This window comes from Hydra vulgaris, chromosome 15 (genome assembly GCF_038396675.1).
Source record: "Hydra vulgaris chromosome 15, alternate assembly HydraT2T_AEP".
Lineage (NCBI taxonomy): Eukaryota > Metazoa > Cnidaria > Hydrozoa > Anthoathecata > Hydridae > Hydra > Hydra vulgaris.
Window position 1 is genome coordinate 45,472,055 of NC_088934.1, and position 25,628 is coordinate 45,497,682.

At 26.9% G+C, this 25,628-nt stretch overlaps 1 protein-coding gene across 1 annotated transcript; it reads right to left on the minus strand.

Moving 5' to 3' along the window:
* Window positions 1-1,827: 1,827 nt before the first annotated feature.
* LOC100211833 (aspartate aminotransferase, mitochondrial) lies at window positions 1,828-25,040 on the minus strand. The gene is made up of 12 exons (XM_065820124.1): window positions 24,748-25,040; window positions 20,209-20,365; window positions 19,317-19,445; window positions 19,107-19,166; window positions 17,309-17,382; window positions 12,524-12,611; window positions 9,638-9,706; window positions 6,695-6,730; window positions 4,025-4,175; window positions 3,697-3,939; window positions 3,412-3,485; window positions 1,828-2,045 (listed from the first exon to the last, which is right to left on the minus strand). Exons 1-12 carry the CDS (start codon window positions 24,807-24,809, stop codon window positions 1,923-1,925), a joined length of 1,266 nt encoding a protein of 421 aa, XP_065676196.1. The 5' UTR covers window positions 24,810-25,040; the 3' UTR covers window positions 1,828-1,922.
* Between the last annotated feature and the right edge of the window lie 588 nt (window positions 25,041-25,628).

Below are 25,628 nucleotides of genomic sequence, written 5' to 3' on the forward strand. Positions count from 1 at the left end.
TGTGTAATCTTTTCATTAATCATAGCAAACTTATTTTGCAACAATTTTACTGCCCAAGTAAAACACTCTGTCTGCAGACAAAAAAGAACGCCAACGAGTTAACAACAAAGTACATAATAGTACGTACTACAATATTGTAGTACGTACTATTATGTACGTACTACAATATTGTAGTACGTACTATTATTTACTTTGTGTTGTGTTATTGCAAGTCTTTATTCAGAAGAAAATGTAAAGAAGCTAATGAGATTTCTGTTTTTCCTTTTCCGGATTGTTGCTCAGGCTACCAGTAAGGTTCAACCTTTTTAAATTTATTATACAAAGCTATAAAATCTAATATATCTTTAGTAGTATGCCTTCTGTACTTGTAGGTATCATAATCATGTTTGATATGTTGCAAATCAAAGGAGTAGCATTTAAAGTCTTATTAGGTAATAGATGCTTTCTTATGAACCCCTTTTTCTACAATGACTTTGAATGTCTCATTAGACCTTGCGGGATATGCCTTTATTTTGTGATCTAGGACCATTTAGTAACTGCACACATCGGTAGTTGTCAATTTAAATAGTTTGTCAATATTAAATTTTCAAAGAAAAAATCGTCTAACATTAAAAGTTTAACATTAAAAATTTAACTTTGATCCGTGACATTCTTAGTGTGTATTTTTATGCAATTTTTTAATACTCAGTCCCGTCATGAAATATATTTGCTTCGACTTCACCCACAATAGCTTTCAGCCCCTCAAAGTTTCTCAACAAATCTTTTTCTGGCTTAAATGGCTTTTTTTAATTTCCTCGATTCTCTTTAATTTTTCACCTATGAATTGTTTCGTTGCAATGTTTTACAAAGAAACAGAGGTGAAACTTCTAAGAACCCTAATTAATTAAGTCTATATAAATGCTACCGTACAACCTTCTTGTTAGGTTTTAATCTGGATCTTCTTTGTTTCACTTTGTTTAAACACACACAAACCTCGTAAACTTGCAATGACAACTTGATTAGGAAATGATCATCCAGGTCGTATTTCCAAAATTCGGAAATCATTTTGCAAAAGAGAACCGGAATTTATTTTACTCATATTCGTCTTAATTCAGCTTAAAGCTGATGGATTATTTTTTTTTTTTTCAACTTTTCTTATATTGTGAATGGGTAATGATTGAAAAATTTTAAAAAACAATACTTTGCAAAAATATTCAAACTTGTGTTTATGGAGAACTGTTTGGAAATCTGGAAAAACTAAAAGTTAAAAATATCCTGAAAAAGATAATTCCCAAGTATTTCATTAATTCAAAATACGTTTTGCCAATTATCAAAATGAAGTTCGCTCGTCTATCCCAGAACGTCCTGCCGACCTCTGACGCCCATGTAACGCCGTATCGATGTTCCACGGACGACTGTGCCCGCTGGGTTGGTTGTTCGGACAAAACATTTTGTGAAGTTATCCTGGTGGAGAGAAACTCGTTCTGTTTTCACTATCACTTTTTCTCATTCAAAATACTTAGACAAAACAAGTTTTGTCGTCTACAAAACAATTTTATTCTTCTACAAAATATGCATACCATAGAAAGAAAAAATGTTAGTCATATTTTTGCTGTTGCAACAAATCACGTTTTGATTGCTCCTCGTTTATTAAAGAACAAAAGTTCAGTCTTTCCCACTAAAATCCAATAGTGTGTATATTTTGCTACAAGCCTTTCTACCTATCAATCGCATTATACACTTGGCTTATTCTTAAGTTGTCATTTTGCGCTTGCGTCAGTGTTTGCAAATTTCTTCAACGCATTTGAACCAGTTCATACTTGATTCGCAATACTATATTAGCAAGAATTCAAAAAGAATTTATCAATTTTAGTTCTACATAGCATACATAACTAACAAATAAATAATCACATCTCATCATTTTACTTCTGAAATAGTTTCGATTATTTCGTGACTTCGTGTATCGCTTTAGCCAGATAACCAACATTATGTGACGTGACACCAGCCATAGATATACGACCGTCTTTAGTTAAGTAGATAGAGTAGTTTTTAGTCAATTGCTCAACCTTTACAAATAAAAATCAATATTTCAGAATACTTAAAAAACATTTAAGCAATAAATCGTTTTAAATTAAGTCTTAATTAAAAAAAAATTTCTATTGACAAATATTACAATGCAAAATATTTTAGCATCTAGACACTAAATCATGCTGCTTAGATATCACTTCAATTTCTTATTATTTTATTTAAACAATACAATCAAATCATTATTCATAGAATAAGCAATTGAACTTATAATAATTTTGTGTATAATCCAGGTAGAAAAAAAAAGAAGTTATCTCATTGTAATGCCAAGTCATCAAAATGCATAAGCTGTACGCGACCCGTCTTAGAATACAGCTTATTCCTTTAAATTGACCCCATCAAAGTGTGAGCTTCAGCTTAAATTTTTTTTAATATTGTAATTATGATATTTATTGTCGCAATAATAAAATAAACTTTGAAATTAGAAAATCATTAATTAAAGATTTTGCTGACTGTGCCTTTCTTAACTATGCTGTTTTTGCAAACCTTATTTCTTAACTATGCTGTTTTTGTAAACTTTATTTCTTAACTATGCTGTTGTTGCAAATTTTATTTCTTAACTATACTGTTGTTGCAAACTTTATTTCTAAAGCAATTTTTTGTATTTCATTTGTCGGAGTCTGAATCAACGAAATCAACGACACTTTTTAAAAACATTTTTTGAACGCAATTTTTTAATTAGCTTAGCTGCTTAATTATCTTAAGTGTTTTTATCAACTTTATCAAAATAACTCGTTTCTACCCTTTTTTTAAAATAAATCTTTTTCGTCCCTTTAGTTTCTTTCTGGTATAACCATACTTCATTTTCAATACTTGCATAAAGCAAGATGGAAAACTTTGCGTTCTTAGGTTTTTACTTTTTCTTTCTTCTCTAGGCATTTATAGTAAAACTATTCAAGAATTTTTGCTACCTTATGAGTTAATTGTTCATTTTATAACTCAGTGGATCAATTTTGTATCCTCTTTAGGGTGTCTCAAAGTCAAAAAGCTGTTAAAACAAAGTGAGAAACGTCAAATATCTTAAAATATTGACAATACAGCTAATATATTAGCTGAACAAAAAATATAGGCAAAATAGTATATATATATTTTTCAAAACATGGATTTACCCTTTTTTAATTGGGTTTTTTTTTAATTTTAAAACAATTTTACGTTTGTTGCAATTCCTCTCGTATGCTTTTTTTAGATGAATTAAAGTTTGACAAAATCTGAGCACTAATTTATCACCAGCACATCAAAATAAAAGGTTTTTATCGAAGCCAAAATGAGGAAAAATTGATTTCAAATTTGTACGGCCTGTAAAAAAAACTGTTGAACAATCTTTGAAAAAGAATGGAATAAAATTACCTGTTCAGGTTTTAAGCCAGTAAAACAAAACATTCCAATCTGATTAGTTATATGTTGCCAATCATGCGATGAGCCTGTTAATAACACAAATATAACTTTATAATATTTTTTCTCTTTCTCTCTCTATAAAATTTTTTGATGTTTCTATTAATGATTATAATTTTAGACATTATAGTACCTATTTGAGACATTAATAACAATAATTTAAAGTAAAGAAACTCATGAAATTTTAAGTATTTTTAGAATTAAAACGATAAAAAAAAATTATTGAAAATTAAAATTCACCTTCTTTAGTTAGATTTTCTCTCAACATTTTTCTAACAGAGATAATACGATCAGCCATTCCTTTAACTTCTATCAACCATTCATTATACAACTCTGGTGAGTTTAATATTTTACCAACAATTCGAGCGCCATGTATTGGTGGATTAGAATACATAGGACGAATGAGGATTTTCAACTGAGATTCAACAGCTTTTGCTTCCTTAGGTGACTCACATACAACACTAAACGCACCAACTCTCTCACCTAAAAAAATTTTGATTATAGAAAAATATTTTGCTATAATAAGCAAAAACTTCATACAAAATATTTTAGGATTTATTTAAATTACCATATAAACCCATGTTTTTGGCATAAGACTGAGCAACACAAGGTGTATGACCATCTTCAAGAAATAGTCGAACAGCAAAAGCATCTCGATCAACATTACCACTTGCGAAACCTTGATATGCCATATCGAAGAAGGGATAATGATTTTTTTTCTAGAAATTAAATAACTTTCTATTATTTTTATTTTTCTCTCTCTGAAATTTTCAAACAACTCAACTTCAAAACTTAAGTCATTAGTAAATACTTAAGCCCAGCAGATAACTATTCAAGTATGATGTCAACAATGATGTTTCTTTTAATACTAAGTATGAAGAATATTTGTACAGTACTAAGAGATAGCAGTTAAAATATTTAGTTTATACAATCCTCTTTATTATGACACAAAGGCCTAAATTGTGAAATAATTAGAAAATGAGTTATTTTTATAATTCTTCCTAAATCTGTATTTAAACTTAGGCAGCAGCTAATGTTATACTATTCAAAACGACCACACATAGCAAGCCACATTTAAAAAGTGATTCTGAAGTCAGTAGATAGTTGGATAAAAGTAAATGTTCTTAAAAATATTATTTATCAATAATAATCACAGATATTTTCTATTAATATTTAAAACATTGGTTGTTAAAGTCTTAGCACACTTTTTCTAAGTGATTTTTTGCATGATTTGAATGAGTAAACTATTGTCTGAATTTTCTTTAAAGAAACTGACTTCAGCAATTGTAATAGTTAGGTCTAGTCACGAGTTAAATAACTAAAACTGTCTGCTCTGTCATGTCATCCAAGTCATCTTGCTTCATGATTGAAAATTGAAATTGGGCAGATATGAATTAAAAAAAAAAAAAAAAACTAAAATAACTTGTAAACAATTTGATTTGTTAAATAATTGTCTGAATTTATTCATTTATATTTATATAAATATAAATGAATATTTATATTTTATTTTTAAAAAATGGTGTTTTTATTTAAAGTTTATATTAAGACATTAAGACACAATGATTTCTTACATAGAAGAATGTTTAATAGGCTCACTGTTAATCTTGTTAAATAATACAAATATTTAATTTCTTTTCTAGGTTTCAATGATGATGACAAAACACAAGATGACAACTTTCTTCCAACTGGGATATCGGTACATAAGCAACCAAAGCAAAAAGAAAATACTGTTGAATTGAGCTCATCTTCAACCTAATGTCTGATACAGTCATCATAAATTAAACAGAAACATAACTAGAATCTTAATGAACTTAATACAGTAATTACAGATTTAGACTTAAAGCATTAAATCATTATTGAAACAACAAAAAAACAAAATTGATAAAGCAAGATATAATGATTATCAGTTTCTGTTGGGTTCCAGTCCTCAGAACTGGATTTTTCATATTTTAGTTAACAGCTCACAACAGAAAAAGTAAAAAGCAAAAATAAGTATAAGAGCAAAAACCTTTGAAAAAAACAATTGAAATTTGGAAAGGTGAGAAGCATATCAGTCAGGGTTGGGATCATATACATTTTAAGTTAATTTCCAAATACAAATTCAAATACAAATATATGTACTTTAGGTTAAAGAAAAAACATAAAGATTTTTTCAAGACAAGACTGATAAAATGGTTTAATAAATAAAATAAGAAGAAGTCTTCTAACAAATATCCCTTTAAAAAGAAATTTTCAATTTATTCTAGTTTTAAAATGAATAAAACAACAAACCTCTTGGTTCTTCCAAAAAAAAAACACTAGTTAACCTCTATGTTTATGGAATTGCAAATACAATTCAATCAAATACAAACACAAATATTTAAATCAAATACAATAAGAATACAAATATGCCAAATTAGCCTGCTTTTACCAAATACAAATGCAAATACATATTTGATCCTTTATTACCTGTAGACTTACAGTGTTTAATGATGCAAAAATAAAAAAAAAAGAGGAGGGGGTAAAAAAAATTTGTGTTTATATTCTCCAAAAATGTAAAAATGAACCAGGAAAACGTTTCATTTATACATCTTTCTGAGAAACGGTTGTCCTAATGATGAGAAGAAAAGTCAAAAGTCCTTAGAACATCTGAACCAAAAAAACAAATCAGAAACAAAGCAACAACCTAAAAATTTTGTATAGAAAATTAGACAGCAACATGGAACTGCATCACAAGTATGCAAAGAAAATTTTTTGTTTTACATGTATATAGGAATACCAGAGAGAACTATCAATTAATAGTTAAATGAGGGTAAAGACAATTTTTAGGTATATGAAACTAGTACCAGTAAAAAGAAAAGCCTTGAAAAAAACATACAAATATGTAAACTTCAACTCTCATTATTGTAAATAATAAGAGTTGAATTCTTATTGTTGATATTCATTATTGTAAATAATGAGATTCAACTCACATATAAAGAAAAAAAAATCATCTCTTGATATTATTAAATACACTCTTCAAACAGGTTAAACTTTTGTTTGACATTTTTATCACTTCTAATTCTGTGACTAAAGTTTTTAGCACCATAGACTCTTCTACAGTTTGCTGTCCAGAAAACATCGCTGTTATAACATCGCTGTTATAGCCCTGCAAAAATGTTTATAAAGAAACATTTAAATACAAATGCATGTATTTATGTACAATATGAATTACTGATCCAAATGCGAAAAAATTATTACAAAAGTTTTTAAAAATTACCTTTATTATATGGGATAACTCTTTCCATTGTTCTGGCTGAAATAAAATTTATGTCCAAATTAAAATAGTATATTCATATATGCATAAAGGTTTATATACATATTTATGTGTATACACGCAATACATACATATGCATGCACTTAAAATAATACTACTATTCATAACTACAAAATATTTTGCTTAAAAATCTTTATTGCATATGTCAATTAAATATAGCTTAAACATTGCTTCTTTTTTATGCTATTTTATCTGTAACTGTTTTATAATTTTGACTAGAAACTGTTGGAGGCAGTTTTTAAATGTCGATGTATCTGTATTGTATTTTGTGTAAAAATTTAGTTTTTTGACGCAATTCACTTGGTTTCTTCACCAAAAAAAAAATCAATTCTATGCACAATTATTAAAAGAAAATCTAGATTTTATAACTTATTCAAGATATCAAACATTTTGAAAATACATTCTCAAAAGAAATGTATAGTGCAAATGAATATCCTAAAATAATACTAGGATGGTTAAAGTAAATTACAGTGAATTAGAAAGAGTTTGAAAGGAGTTCTTCTAATGAAGATCTAGAGTCTACTGTTTGCAAGGAAACTGCATCTTCCACTTTGATTATGAAAGGTGACAAAGCTTTTTTCAAAAAAGCTTAGTCACTCCTACAAATAAAAGAAAATCTAAAGCAAGTTTAGCTGATAAATGTGGTTCATGGTTGGTTTATTGGTTCATATTGTGGTTGGTTCATTTGTTTATCTTGAAGAAAACTACAATACTAATTCTAAACATACGACTTATTTTTTTCTTCTAAAAGACCTATAGCTAATTCAAACCTTGATGAAAACTCACCAATTTAAGACTGTTTTAAAAACTTCTTGGTAATGAAAATTAAAATAGTGTTAATAATACTTTAAAAAATCCATGTCTAAGTATATAATTTAATATAAAGAGACTAATAAATATTATATTAACTTTTTTTTTTGTAAAAAAAATCTTTCTACATAATCCATTTTTTTTAATGAAATTATTGGTGGTCATGAGTAGGAAATATTTTGATAAAACAACAGTAGCAAAAGCGCTAAAAAATAAAAAATTTGTCATAAAGTTAAACTGATCTTATATTGAATTAGGTGAAGCTTCTTAGCTGTGATAAAGACATCTTACTTAAGAGAAGAAAAACTCTGATGCAAAACCCCCAATTAATTTTTGTATATGAGTAGGAGGAGCTCATATACAATGAATGATAATCTTTAGCAGTAGTACCAAAATAAAAATACTTGTTCCTGATTTGTAAAACACATCAAGTTTGAAAAAATTTTAACATTAATAGAAAACTTTTAATAAAGAAAAATGGAATAATAGTTTAAATAACAAAATGGTTTTATGGAAACCATGGAAACCGGGACAAATCATGGACAGGATTGAATCAAATAAATGTAATCTTAATAAGTTCTCATCAAATTCTTAAACAATTTATAAAGAATTATCATCTCAACAAATCAATTGTTTTTGGCATTAAAAAGCAAATTTAAAAGCGATTGTTTAGTTGACTTGAAATTTTATTCATTTTATTCTTTTATTTTACTACTTTTAGCAAAATTGAATCAAATTTGTATTGAGTAACAAAAATAAGAAACCCAAACATATGTCAAAACCAGGTTTATACCCAAAAAAAGATTATGATCACTATTTAGTGGTCTAACACTACTGCTATTATTCATCATAAATTTATTCGAAATGGTCATACAACTACTAGAGATACAATTACTGTCAAGAATTTCATGAAAAACTGTTATTTTTCAGCTTGCACTTAACAAAAGAATAGGTCCAGTCCGGCTTCACAAAATACTCAACCACATATTACTAAACTAATCCAGTCAATATCAACCAAATTAATTATAATGCCCTGGCTCATTCACTGTAATCTCCAAAACCTGGCTCCGACCTACAAAACAATTAATTTCCTGAGAGGACATAAAAATAAAGAGCCATATACTTTTCATAAAAATCAAGAGCAAATGTTTAATGTTGGCAGAAGTGTATTAATTCAAATTGAAACTGTTTTTATTTCATATATATATATACATATATATATATATATATATATATATATATATATATATATATATATATATATATATATATATATATATATAATATAAATTATATAATATAATATAATATATATATAATATAATATATATATATAATATAACATATATATAATATAATATATATATAATATATTATATATATATAATATAATATATATATAAGGTTTACAGGAAAGTTATGTCCGTTTTCAGATTCAAATTGAAACTGTTTTTATTTTATATATATATATATATATATATATATATATATATATATATATATATATATATATATATATATATATATATATATATATATATATATATATATATATATATAATATTATATTATATAATATATATATAATATATATATAATATAATATATATATAATATAATATATATATAATATAACATATATATAATATAATATATATATAATATAATATATATATATAAGGTTTACAGGAAAGTTATGTTCGTTTTCAAAACGAAATAAAATAAATTTTTTTATATTACCTATAAGTTTTATTGAATAGTATATTATACAAACTACCATCTTGCTGGCAAGAAATCATTGAAAATAATGGCGATTACATTATTCAATAAAATTTACAAATGATATCAAAAATTTGTATTTTATTCTGTTGTGAAAACTGAAAGAACTTTCCAGTAGACTTGATATATATATATATATATATATATATATATATATATATATATATATATATATATATATATATATATATATATATATATATATATATATATATATATATATATATATATATATATTATAATAGATGTTTTGTTAAGTAGATTAGGAATAAAAAAATTCAACTTTAAAAAACTTACAGTTGGATCAACGCCAGTCGGATTATGAGCACATGCATGAAGCAATACTATGGATTTGTTAGGTATATTCTAAAAAAAAAAAAGAAACTACAAAACACCACAAACATCTGGAGGCAAATATGGAGGCAAACATACAAATAAAATCTTTAAATTTAGGTTACTAACAAAAGCCATCATAAATTTTTTTGTAGAAGAGTCATTATATATTACTACATGTGTATACACTTTAAAAAGAAATTTAGAGATAAAAATCTGCATATCAAAAGCTATATTAACATAGCAAATCTTTTTTGATTACCAAAATGTCATTGAAAACTAGTAAAAAAAGAAGGTAAAAACAAGTTTGTTTTTTTAATTAGTGTTTTTTTTTTAAATTGTTATTACTGTAATTTTATGCGTAATTAAAAATTGATCAAAATGACATTCTGATTTCGCTGACAAGTAAGTACTAGTAAGGTGATATATGATAGAACTATCTTTCATATATCACCTTACTATTGTTTATTTGTAAGAAAAATCAGAATTGTTGCAGCCGTGGCCCAGGGTTAGAGTTCTGATTTTAACCACTGGGGCACAGTTTAATAGGGTGGCCTAAAATTTTTTTTTCAAATTAGATATTGCACACCCTCTTATTTGGTAAGGTTTAATAAGAAAAGTATACAATTAAATTTTTTTGCAAACTGATGTTAGAAATTGGTTCTTGGTCCTGCTTTGTAAGCCTTGTTTTTACCTATAATGACCTATTTCTGAAATGTATTAAAATGAACTATTGTCAATGTTACATGCATCAGTTATTCTTATTAGGGTGAAGAGAATTATAATTATAAGAAATGATTTGCCAACACCAAGCTACTCATAAATGAACTCAACTAACTTCTGTCCAATCAAAGCACCAGTAACACCAGGTATCTTAGGGATACCTAATAATTTTTCAATATCTAGGCCATATACAACAATTGGCAAATATTTATGCCTGGTTCCATCAAAATATGGCAGTATTTTACCATCAAAATGAGCAACTAGTGGAACCAAAGGTTGAAAATCTTTTCTTACTGTTATTGCAAGAGATTCACAGGATGTAGTTTGAGCTTCCAATAAAGCTAGGAGTTCGAGCTTCCAATAAAGAGGTACAAGAAAATGTTAATTTATTTACATCAACACCAACTGCAGCTAGGGCTGGTGAGACAATCACCATCGCTTGTCTTGGTGTTGTTTTTGTTCAGTCTAATGCTGCATTAAAAAGTTGATTGTCAAGAATACAATGTTTGGATACCGTAGTTGATAGTTGACTAGAGCCTAAAGTAGAACATTTTTTATGGTTTTGGACAAATGAAGGCTTTTTGTGTTTGAACTGACATGCCACAGTCAAAATTTTCATCCAAAGAGCAATCTGAATTGTAATCTGTTATTGGTTCTGTAGATAAAACTTTACTTTCTTTATGTCATTCCTGGCGCCTTCGTTTTCTATATTTAACAACTGCTTACTTATATATTAAGTCTTCCGATGTCACAGACATCTTTTGGGGGATTCGCTGGTCTACTAAGAACTCTTTATTTTTACCTATCTTGATGCAATGTCAAAAAGTGTTTTCATCTTGGTGGTGAATTTTTCTTCATAATTATGTTGAGCAGCAGACTTTCTACTTTTGTGACTAAACACTTTAACATGCTGCTGGCATGTTTAAGCTGGCATACTCTTTTATTAAGCTACTACACGAGGTTTTGCTATACTAAGAATATTATACTTGAACCAGAAAATCATAACTTCACCTGCAACTAGGTTGCAGGATATAGAAATTGTTGGCTTTTTGATAATTATTTCATAAAAAAACTCAGCATAGAGCAACACCAGTTGTTGGAAACTAACTTGGCCCATCTATTGTTGAGAGAATATGTCAAACAAACCAAACAGTTGTAGTTGAGTGTGTTGCTTTACAAGCATATGATAAATCTGAAGCAGCCATCTTCTTAAGTTATATTTTTATACTTTTTTAATATAATAAATTTAAACTTAATAAATATAAAGTGCTTAAAGTCAATAAAATAATAAAATTAAAAAAAAAAAATTATTGATACAAAACCCACCCCACCCCCTATGACCAATCATGCCATCAATATTATTAAAATTATTAAAAGTTAATTTCTGAGTTATAGCTTAATTAGAAAAGTTTGCAACAAATTATTGCAAATACTTTTCAATAATGTAATCAAAATATGAATTTAGAAAAAATTTTGGTATATAATGGGGAGGAGGCTAATCTAAATTCGTCTGCACTTTCCCTTCTCTGTGAACTATCTATGTTGTAACATTACAATACTTTATATTATTTGTTTTTAGATGTAATGTTAAACAATTTATAGCAGGATTTTGTATGAAATAAACATAGAAATTCAAGATTAGGTTTTTAGACAAATTTTGGTCACAGGTACTGAAATAGAGTTTGTGACTACTTCCTATGATCAGTTTGCAAAAAATTCACCAATACAGTTTTTTTATCAAACTCACCAAATAAAAAGTTATGCGATTTAAAATAAAAAAAATAAAAAATTTTCCATATAAAATAAAACACCCTTAATAATAAATAGAAATAACTTAAGCATCAGAAGCAGGAATATAGGATTTAAAGCATTCATGTAAATTTCTGCCTGATCTGGAACAATACTCAATATAAAATTTTTTATGTATTTTCTTAATTTCTGATTTTGGAAATCAGTTTAAAGTAGAGTAAATATTACAGAAAATGATTGTTTGAACTATTAAATTATTTCACACAAAAACTATACATGAAAAAAAACTCAATTTAATTATATTTAGGCATAACTTCTAGCTGAAATTCGAGCAGATAAAAAATTTTAAAATATAAAACATAATTCATTTATACATACTGATAAGTCTTCAAAACAACCTGCAGCATCAAATCCACATGTCTTTTTGTCATAATATCTATAACTTTTAAAATCCATTCCGGAGTCTCTAGTTTATAAAAAAAAGAAAGAACAATTATCTAACTTATTAAAAAAAAAAGCAAAATAACCTTAACTTTAAAAAGATATTATACATTTATTAAAATGAGCAAATATTTAAAATGATATGTTAGAGTCACATAATATTTTGCAGCAGTTGTAAAAATATTTTGCAGCAGTTGTAAAGTTAATGAAAAACATAAAACATCAGTTCTATAAATAATTCCCTGAAATGTTTTAAATCTGTTCAAGTTACAAATTACAAAAAAGGATATAATAAATTATATAAAAGTAGAAAGAAGTTTACTTTTAGGGAGGAAGAATACTTTTAGGGATACTTTTAAACAAAGTATAAGATTAAAAAAATGCTCCCCTAAAGTGAATGCTCAAGGCAAGCATGCACATGAATTTTTCTACTAATGTCAATTTCTTATTAAATTAAAAGATTGAGGTTTTGGTCTGAAAAAGCCTCTGAATATTGTTCATACTGATTTTAAACAGTATTGGGATACAAAAGGTGATAATAATTTCCAGCAGCCTAAAAGATGACCTGTAAAAGATGACCAGCTTAAACCATACAACTCATAAATTCTTCAAAATAGTTTAATTTTAAAATTGACAAAATATAATATTATATCATATCAATTATTTCAAAATTTACCCTCAATATAGACAACTTCCAGAGATAATGCAAACTTCTTCAAATGTGGAATGACATTTAAAATTGTACTTTATAAATTAGACTACAATTCATCTGAATAATTCTTTATTAGTGAAAAAATACTTTAATGTTTTAAAAGCAGAAAAAATCTAAATTTGAAATCTCCCAATATAGGGGGGGGTTTAGTTAATATGGTCACCAATTATTAAACGAAAAGAAGAATTTTGATGATATATAAACTTTTCCAAAAATCCTCAATAAAGTTTAAGAAAAACTTTTGTATCATCACTAAAAAAAGTTGAACAGTCATTATTGCATCCACATTTAGGACCTAAATTTTCTGGCTAACATTGCTCCAAAACTCTAATCACTTTTCTAGTTCTTGATAAAAATTTTTAAAAAAGATTAATTGCGTAGTAAAAGATTTAAAAAATCTTTTTACTTCCTAATGTTCCCACACATGGAAACACTGCATAAAGATAATATTTAAGTTAACTTTTATTTACATGTTTTCCTAATTACACACTCAAATTGAGTCTTCATAACAAAATAACATTTACGCCCATCTTTAAGCATGTATGTGTGTGCGTGTGCCAGTATGAGAGTTTGTGTTAATTTGATGGAACTTTGTGATGAACCAGCAGCAGAATTATTTAAACCAGCAGCAGAAATGGAAATTTCATTTGCCACAAATGCTTCAGATAAAGAAAAACTTTTCCATGATCCAAGAAAGAAAAACGAAACTTGGTTTAATAGACCCTATTTTTTTAAGAAAAGCTATTGTAAAAGTTTTTAGAGTTAAATCAAGTCAAGTTAAAAATTATAACCAGACCTAAACTTTACAACAAGAGAATGGGTGAGTTGATTTAATGGATCACAGCTTAGAATTCTACAGTCCTATAATCCGAGCTATAAAATCACAGTGGTCACTCATTACTAATATGTAAAACTTATCTCTACATACTAATGATGACAAAATTAGTCATTATAATTAAATTATAATTTATTATTTGTATTTCAAATTATAGTTTTATTAAACATACATATTCTTTTCGAAAATGAATTTTAGTAGATGACACAAGAGACGCTAGCTCTTCAGAACAGTACCCATTATAGTATTTATAGAAAAAAAGAAAGAGAAGCAACATTATGACGATGTAATAATGGTTGGAGGTTGGCTGCAAGAGCAGGTTCAACTATGTTTACAATGTGTTTTTGCACCTTATCTAAAAGAGAAAGTGCATCATTGGAAGAACCGCCCCAGGTATGGCAACAGTACTCCATACTAAGACAGATTTGAGATTTATAGAGATAAAGAATAGAATTGGGAGTGAGAAAGTGACAAGTTTGATACAGAGATGCAACCTTAGCAGATGCTAATTTTGCAATAGATTTGATATATGGTTTTAAAGAAAGATCGGAAGTAAGAGTAAATCCTAGAAGATGAAGGGTAGATCACTAACCAAGTACATTACCGTTCATAAATATAGGAAGATCTAGACTATTGCAATAACGATTAGCTGTAAAAAATTGAGTTTTATCTGAGTTAAAGTTGACCAGCCAGTGAAAAACTTTATCAAAAGCTTTAGAAATATCAAGAGCCATAGCCATTATGTCTCCACATCAATCTAATGCATGATAAAACATATCAGTTATTACCAGTAACAAATCAGCATGTTGTAGAACAAGAAGATCAAAATCCATATTAATGATCAGAAAGCAAGTTATTAAATTCAAAATGAGAGATTAAGTGTTTGTTAATTTAAGAGTCAAAAACCTTGCTTTTATGATAGGAAGAAGACTAATGGCATGGTAGTTAGATGAGTCAGATTGCTCTTCAGAGCTTTTGAAAATAGGGATAACAGATGCTGTATTCCAGCAGAATGGATAACAAGACTCTGATAAGTACTTGTTAAATAGTTTTGAAAGTATAGATAACAGCTCTGGGGCCGTAATCTCATCTCTCTGTTAAGCTTAACGGAGCGTTAGTCAAAAATTTCTTTTAAATTACATTAATAAAAAATTTATTTAAAATTATAATTTTTTAAATATAAATTTTTTATTTTGGTATAAGTTTTATTTTAACGAATTTATATAAATTTTGGTCATTTTTTTAGAAATTTACTTAGAAATATAGTAATGAAATTTCAGACAAAAGCTCTGTTAAGCTTAACAGAGAGATGAGAATACGGCCCCTGGAGAACACTTCTGCGAGACTATAACAGGTATGTTGTCCAGGTCACAAGCTGTAGAAGAGTCTAAGCAGGAAATCACTCTAGATACAGAAGCTGGAGTGATCCAAATGTCAACCAACGGATTAACCTGTTTGTTGACTATATCAGGTAGAACGCATCTAGTGGAATCAAGAGATGATATTGATGAAGAGTACTTAGCAAACAATTTAGCCTTGTCTTTAGGTGAGGTGACAAAATCTGAACCATACAAGAGAGGTGGAATAACAGATTTGCTCTTGTTATAGATGCTGTTAATAAATTCTCCAGAAGTCACGATAGCCTAATTTTTCGGATGAAATGCGAGATTCCGTGACCTGAGAATAGTGGGCTTTGGCATTAGACTAAACCTTTTTACAATGGTTTCTAGTGATAGTAAACAGACGTTTGTTTTCTGGAGAATTGTTTTGTAGATAGATATGCAAGTAATGGCTTTGATTGGAAATTGCAGCAGCCTGATGTGAGGAAAACCATGGAGAAAAGTGAGGCTTGACTTAGAATCTTTGAGATGAAATAAAAGATTCCATGCCAGCCTGAATCCAAGAAGTTATGTAAGAAGTACATTTGTCAGCAGGAAGACGAAAAGATTTCTACCCAAGGGCCATCAAGAAGAAAATCATGGAAAGAGTCCCAGTCAGCTTTACTGTAGCTGTAAGAGGTAAGATGATAGGAGGATTCTGATGATGAAGAAGAATGAGATAATAGTTTTAGAGAGATCAAACCGTGATCACAAGCACCTAATGGTGAATGTGGAGAAACTGAGCACTGACTAGGATCAGAAACAAGAAACAAGTCGAGTAGAGAAGGTAAATGATTCGGATTGTCTGAAAAGCTTGGAAAGCTGAAAGAGTTGGAAAGTTGACTATTTGTGTTAGAGATTGAGAAAGCCAAAAGTTATAGGACTTAATGTTTGCAGAGTCACTGATACTAGAGCCAAGTCATTCAGTGTAATGAGCATTAAAGTCACTAACAACAACCATAGACTGAAGGATAAATAGAGAGCATGGTCAACTTGATCAGAAATAACATCGAAAAGAGTGCATTCTTGAGATAAGGAAAGCAATATAGAACAAAGAGAAAGACAATAGAATGAAGTGGTGCTAAACCAAAGTACATAAAATAATAGTCTGTGGATTCAAAACTAGTTTCCTGACAAATGGGTGAATTCTTATGAATATAAATGCCCAGGCCAAGCATGTGACTATTGGAGTCTTTACGAATTAAAGGAAGATAACTATCAACTAGTATTTAGTACACTATTTAATAGTCCAAGCAGCACTATCAGTACTATGTATAAACTATTATATCTTATTTACATCTTTATAACTATTATTTTATCTTTATAACAATTTATATCTTTATAAGGAAGCAGTTACTTGGAGCTTCTTTTAAAGATCACTTAAAGCCACTATTGTTTTAAAAGTTTTATAACTTCTTATTCACACTCATGCAGTTATACTTTTAATCATTCAGATTGCCAAAAATTATCAGTTTAACTCATGTATTCTTAAATAAGGTTTTACCAGAAGAAAAAAAAAATATCACTATTTTGAAAATGAGTCAACAACAAAAATAACAACATGTTGTTATTAATATAAATAATGTGGTGTCAACCAACAAGCGATAAATTTCTATTTAAAAATAAAATTTTATAAAAAGATTCTCATAAAACTTTTTACTTTTTAAAATGCATCACATAAATGAAATAGATAATAATTTAATTCTATAAATTTAAAAAGTGTAATAAAAAAAATGACAGAAAGAATTACATAAAAATATTTGAGAAATAAAAAAGTATCAACATTAAAATCTTACTTAAAGATTGGATAATGATTTCCCCATGATGGAGTAGATATATATACCACTTTTGAGCCAGGATAAAATCTTTGCTAAATAATTAATCGCTCCTATTAAATTTACTTAATTTTTTTTTTTAGTTTTTATATAATATAGACAAAATATAAATTTAAAAAATAATAATAACTAAAACTATAAAAACCAAAATAAAAAAAACTTGAAGAAGATAATCTTGAAAAAAGACCAGTAAAGGAAATGAGTAATGGAAAAACATAAAGAAATAAAGATAAATAAAGGTAATACATCAGAGAAAAAGGGCATTTTAACCACTTTTTATTTTATTTTATTGTAGTGTTAGTATAAGTTTTAAAATAAACTTAGTACAATTACTTCTTTAACACATTAACACAAAAATGTTCAAAGCTTCCACAACCAGAGGTTTAATCACATCTGAGATAGATTTGAATCATCATTGAGAAAAAAAAACACTATTTTTAAATAAAGCAACACAATATTTTTTAAATTTCATTAAGTTTAATTTTTCATTTGTAACAAATGAATAACTTTTTTTGCATGCAATCTAATGTTGTTAGTCTAAAGATTCAATTAAGACTTTGTTCAAAATATAAAAATAGTTGTAAGCAAATACAAAAAGAAAAAAACAGTTAACTCAACTTGACAATAAAGTATTTATTAGCTTTAGCAATTGACCAAAATTTTGTTTCGGTATTGGTTTTGGCCAAAATTTCAATTTGAACAGATACCAAAATTTTGGTTTCAGTACTTTTTATAAATTCGGTAAAAACCAAAATTTTGATTGAAAAACATACAGAAAACCAATTTTTATCTTATCTAGAAAAACAGTTATTTTTTAGAATTTTCACAAAATATTACGAGAATTTTCACAAAAGACCTCAAAAAAATCTTGTTTTGCAGAGAAAATCTGATAGTTGTTAAATTTTGCAATTAACTTATATCGCCAACTTATGTATTAAATCTCAATTTGGGATACACGTAAAATTAATTCTAACATAATACGAGTATAAAAAAACAACAAATGTAAAATTGCTTTTTTAAATAAAATTTGACTAGTCGATATTCGGTATCGATTTTGGTATAATACTTGCAGAAATATTGGTTTTGGCACAAAATTCAAGTACCCAAAATTTTGGTTTATTTCAGTTTCAGCTTTTTTTCTGTTTTAATTGATCACTGATTAGCTTGTTTCTTTTTTTAAATATTTTTTTAGACTTTTCAAGTTTTGTCTCGCATAAAAGATGAACTTTTTTAATTTTTTCTTTTTCTGAAGAGCTTTTGGAAACGACCTTACAGATTCAGGTATTAGAGCATGGTTAAATTGTAGGAATTAATCGAATCACTTGGTTTATTAATAATTATGCCACCAGATGTACTAGGAACTTGATGTATAACTTTATCATCAGGTAGATAACTGCTTCTGTGAGAGGATAATTTGTTCATTTGGCATACTTTGATGCTTTTTACATAGAAAGTCTTGTTACAGAATGCATTTTGTAAAAAAGGATATATTCCAGGTGTGAAAAAACCTGCTAAAAATACTCTTGGCAATATATCTTGTGATGTCAATGGTGACAACAAAATTATTTATTATTATTTTTTTCTGGTTTTTAAAAATCAAAAAATATTGAATTAAATTTTCTATTTCTATATTTATCCTTAAAATTAAAGTAACTAACACCTGGCATTGAAATTAAATTGTATATAAGATGTTTTTATTTCCATGATACTAAGCATGTGCTGATCTTTATTAATCTAAGTACATAATTCATGAACATACCAAAAATGCAGCTCCAATTCTCAAAGATCCTGTACCAGAAAGAGCTTGAACAGTTGTGTTCTAGAAAATAAACTTTACAACAATGCTACAAAGTTATGAAATGCTGGCCAGTTATAAAAATTTTTTTTAAATAACAAACTAATAAGAAAAAACAAAACAAAAAAAAACATAATAATTTTAAATAACATTGAAAAAATTAAAACCATATACCAATCCATTGCTTATCACGCCACCCTTATCAGATAATGCCAGTTTTGCTGTTCCTTTTAAAAAATCAGGAACACCAGTGATACCTGCATATTCTTTATCGCGCAATTCTTCAAAAATTTGAGCTTCAGCCTATTTTTAAAAAAAACAACAGTTTCTGTTAAGTAACTGAATTTTGCCAACAAAAAAGCAATTGGCTGTAAAAGGCAGAGCAAATGTAAATTTATTTTCATTTATATTTCATATATAAGTGCCTTTTGTGGACTCCGCATTCTTGCATATTAACACTATTTATAAAGATATAAAGTAAGTAACTTTGAGTATATTAAAAGAACAAATTTTAAAAAATGAAATAAAAATTTAATTTATAAATATGAATTGTATATTTAAAAACTTAGGTAAAACTTATCTTAAAATTCTTTATTTACATAATTTACATAAGTAAAACCATATATAATATTTACAGTATTTTATTTTTTTTTAATGTTAATTTACCTCCCAAAACCAAGAAGGTCACTACAGTCGAGGAGGTCACTTTTAATGGTAGTTACAACCCTCTCTCAACTCTATAACTCCAAAACACAAACATTGACAAACATGGCTGCTGCGCAGAGAAACAATTTGAGCACAGTACTTCTAGGGACGTGGTGGGGATTGAACTCAGAACTTCTCACTTATGAAACGAGCGCTCTACCACTACACTACCACCACAATTATATTACTATATATACTATGTATACTACAGTAAAGAAAGATAAACAAAGATAAGTTTTTTCAAAAAATTTATTAGTCTTTTGTCAAAATGGCAGTAAGAAAATATCTATACAAAATTTATTTCCTACTTAGTAAAGCCATTTTCTTTAAAATTACGAGTTATTATGTAGTTATTATGTACCTTGCGAACACATGGTAGGACATAGGGCTTTCCTTGTTCATCTCTGTATGCACCAACACCTAAATTTATTCTGTTGGGATTTGAATCTCTTTTAAATGCCTCAGTTATTCCAAGAATTACATCAGGAGGACCTTCTTCGACATGAGACCAGAACGAGCTAAAATAAAAAAAGAACAACATTTATTCCAGGACACTTATGATTAAAAAAATGTAAAATACTTTGAAATATCTAGAATTTTATATTATTAAAACCTTTTAATTATATCAAACTGCTTTTAATATATTTATTTAAATATGGGATATGACAATAATTTTTGACATCAATTACCTTTTTTAATACAAACTTTCTAAAAAAAATAAACTCTGAATACACTAATGAAAATATCTAACTTTCATGCATTATTTTTAAACATTAATTTGTATCAAACTTTTTTAACTAACATTTAATTTAAAGGGATCCCAAACATCTAAAACAAGTTGCAGCGTGTAACATGCTAAGTTTATGGCCTGCATCCTGGTTTTACTTTGTAAAAAGTTTTATAGGCAAAGATGTTAGGAAAAAAATATTTTTGGTTGACCAGCTTTGTTGACTATTCCTTTAATTTCCTATCAGTTTTAAAATCTTAGACCATCAGCCCTATAAAACAGAATATTGATGCTAAAGGAGGTACCAGAAACTACTAGGCTAATTCAGCAAGGACCTTGTTCCTCAAGGTTCGTGTTTCGGAGTTATAGAGTTGAGAGAGGGTTATAGCCACTATTAAGTAGCCTCCTCATCTGTAGTGGCCTTCTCGGCCTTGAGGAGGTGAATAACAAAAAAAAAAAAAAAAAAAAAGTCAAGACATTCAGAAGATCATCAAGAGCTTAGATAATCATTCAGCATTTCTTTGGTCAGTTCGGAACTTGAGCACTTTTTAATAATTACTCAAGATTAGCCAATGTTTTTCATCATGACTTTATTCCATATTAGAAAAAAAATCTTACAAAAAAGTCTCAAAAAATAATAGATCCAAGAAATACTATCCTTGTTTACTTCAAGATCACATAAATATTGAACAATGATTTAACTACCAAAGGTTTGTTTTCTATGCCCCTATGATAAACAAAAAAATTGTTTTTGTTAGAAAAACCTGATCCTTGAAAATTGCCAAAAATAATATTTTTTTACATTTAATAAAAATTTACAAAAAATTAAATAAAAATTTTTGTCAATCATACCAAGTTCAAAAAAAAGTATAAAAACTGGAACTTTTCAAATGTGTGAAAATAATATGTAACATTAAATATTTTTAATACTTTAACTCTTTTTAATGTCCATTTGATAATGATAGCAATTATGACCTCTTCTTTATGTTCCTCTGATACATCTCATCTTGATGTACGCCTGATAATAATGATGCATCTGATTTTTGTGTATGTTTGAGTGATGTTGTTAATGATCTTTGTGTATGTTTGAGTGATGTTGTTAATGATCTCTTCCTGATGTATAACTTCTGTGTTTTACTAATTAAATTACATATTTAACGCATTATACATTATCAGGCAATATAATATTAGTAAACATATAAAATCCAAAATATAGCATTTCATTTTAAAAGGATATTAAAGCAGTTTTAAAATGGGATAATGATTGGTATATCCATCAAAGAAATAAAGGCATACCAATATTTCTAAATCTCTGATGCCATTAAAAAAAGAGAGATGTGCTAGAAGTGGCTCACTTGTTGCTTTTTTTTACCTTCTTAAATTTTGTTTTTTTCAAATTAGGTTTAATTTTGAATTCTATATCAAGTAGAAATTTCATTTTTTTTTTTTTTTAACTTTTTTAAATCTTAAAATAATAAAAAAAAAAAAACGATTAATGCTTAATACAATAATTGAAACTTAATACAATAAATATAACTCAATATTTTTAATTCATGTACTGCTGTGTTATTTTATTCATAAAACAAAAATCTTTAATTAGTTAATTCTCATTTATTCCATTAAATGCATTTGTTCTTATTTAAAAAAAAAAAAAAAATAGGGATTAAAAAAATATTTGAAAAAAATAGATTCTACCACAAAAACATTTAAAAAAAAACAACATGAAAAAAATCGTCAGCCTTAAATGTTAAGATAAAAAGTACAAAAGACTATTTGTATGTAGTTATTGGAAACTTGTAGAAGTCTAATACTGTCTTGTCATCTAGTGCCTTAGAATTAAAGTATAATACATATGAATAACACTTAGCTGATTGTCTCATTTGATTGGTTATTGGTAATGACATTGCAAATGGAGGAAGTATTTTTTTAATGGTGAAAAGCTGAAAAATAGATAAAAGAGAAAAAGAAAAACAAATAAAAATTGTTTAGAAAGAAGATTTAAAAAGAAAATAATAAAATGAAAACAATGAAAATATTAAAGAATATAAATTGAAGGAAAAAAATGAAATAATCAGAACAACTAAAAGCAAAGTTAAAAGAAAAAATGTTCATAATTTATTCAAAAATAAAAAACTTAAATATGTAATTAAAAGGAAACAAAAAGAACAACTTTTAAGTTTTATTAATTTATGTTGTTTGCATTGCTATATTGTCTAGTATTTTTGTGTATTGTTTATAATGCCATGTATTTTTTATATTGTCGTGTATTTCTGTCTGTGTATTTTGTGTTGTCTGTTTTGTTTATCCGTCATGTAATTTTGTGCATCATATATTTTTACCTGTTCATATGTATTGCTTGTATTGCTGTGCATTTGTTTTTGTGCTGTTGTTGTTAATTATTTTTATTATTGTTGTGTTTTACATTTATTGCTATTAGTCAAGTGCTTTCATATTTTTAGTCTCAATATTTAAATATCCATTTGTTTTATTTTTTATTTTCTATCATTTTTCTGATTGTTAAACATCATGTTATATCATTTATTCATTATCCTTTATGTCACCTCACTCACTTTTTCCTTTTTTTGTGTTAATAGTCTAGCTTTTTTAACAGTTATTGCTCTTCTTTTTATTATTATTATTTGGTCACTAACTATATTATTACTTTTTGTTGTTTGTTTGTTTTTTACTTTATTTGTTCATTTTACTAAGGTGTCACTACATTGATTAGTTTTTAACTATATGAGTGACACCAAACCAAATTTTGTAAAATTATAAATAACTCTGTAATTTTTTCAACTTTATGGTTAAATAAATGGAATAATATATATATATATATATATATATATATATATATATATATATATATATATATATATATATATATACATATATATAAATACATATATATACATAGATATATATATATATATATAATATATATACATACATATATATATATATATATATATATATATATATATATATATATATATATATATATATATATATATAATGAAAAATTAGAACTTTTTTCTTTTTTTGAATGATTTTAAATAGAGTTTCCTGTTCCTCTTGTACAATATTTATTTATTTACATTATTTATAAAAAAAGTTACTTATAAAAATGATATAGAATCAAGTTTGGATATTAGCATTAACATTATATTTTGGTATATGCTGATTTGATAAATATTTAGCCATTCATTTCTTTAAATGTTTAGCATTTGTAAATTTATCTTCACAGTGAATTATTATAAAAGAGTGTTTATTTAATGATATAGAAATTTCAACTTGGATGTACTTGCCCAAGCTATATTTGCATATATACAAGTTATATTTGCATATACAAAATTTTTTTCGTTGATTTTTTTTAACTCAATATGAATTAATTAAAGAATGATAACTGAAATTAAAAATTAAAGGATTATTGAAACTATTTGATGATATAAGAACTTAAAATACGAATATGTTAAATAAGAGAAAATACAAAGCCATTGGTTTTTTGGCTCTGCTTCGCACTTATAAGCCCGTAAAAAATGAGTCTCATGCAAAACGAATATTATTGAAAAGCGTACCTTAATCAAACACTGAACCTAACCCTTAGGGTTAGGGTTAGTTTATGGTTTTCAATGAAATAATTTTCATAATTTGGGTCAGAATTAGGGTATGGTTTTCAATAATACTTGCTTTGTGTGAGATTCAAGTATTATTGAAAACCATACTCTAACGCTACACTTTATGGTCAGGGTTAGGTTATGGTTTTCAATAAAATAATTTCTATAGTTCAGGGTTAGGATATGTATTTTAATAATTATTTATAATAATCTTAACAATTATACAGATTTTTTAAAGGCGGGTGTCTGAAATACATTGCCAAAAAATGTTCTAATCAGGATTTGATGTTAGAGCAATTGTTGAGTTATCCAGTACAGTCAAAAGGGCCAATTTTTAAAATGATATTATAACCTTCTCTTAACCTTTTGACTCTGAAACACAAATGTTGACAAATAAGGCTGCAGTGCCAAAAATGGAGTTAAGCACAGTATTAACAAAAATACAAATAATTTAACTTGAAAAAAGAGTTTTTTACTTTTGTTTTACAACATTTACATTTTGTAAAAGATTCTACATAGAAATGCAAAATACAGTATTATTATTGGTTTAAGTTTTTACCTAAGTCTGGTTATGGCGAATTTTGTTGGATTTAAAACAAGGCGTTTCGCTAGCAGTACCATTGCAAAATTTTATATATAAAAATCTTCAATGCAAGGATATATAAAAATCTTCAATGCAAGGTAAATCTCAAAATGCACTCAAGTGTCGAGATAATAACTGGCGTATTTGACGTAGGCCGTCCGAATGAAAATGATGCCAGCGATTAACTATTTTCGTAATTACCATCAATTAACTATAAGCGCGGAAGTAAGCATTGTTTTACCAAATGATATATAAATACATAGATGTCTAACTCCGTAAAAATACCGTTAGGATATATGAGGCTTTTTTTTATGGCGGAAGCCATATTGAATACTGGCAAAACATCGTAAATTAGCGATGAACCTCTGCATTAGTTTTACAAGAAATTATAAACATTAAATAATGACCTGTTTGAATGGTCTGACCTGTTTAGATTTATTTATTAAAAATGGCACAACATAATCTTGTTAGTATAGTTAATGTTGCGCTTTTGTCGAAAAAGTTGATTATAATCACTTAATCTGGATGTTATTTTTATATTAGTAAACTTAAAGTAGTTGATATTACTTTAAGGTTATAGTTATAAAAATAAATTTATTATCTTGGAAAGAAGCTATTATTTATGATATGCTTTGAAAAAACTGGACATGGCTTGGATAAAGGAGGTATTTAGTAAATACTCTATTACCAGTATATAATAAATAAACTATTAATAATAGTATTCCCACTATATATATTATATCATATACAATATATATATATATATATATATATATATATATATATATATATATATATATATATATATATATATATATATATATATATATATATATATATATATATATACATATATA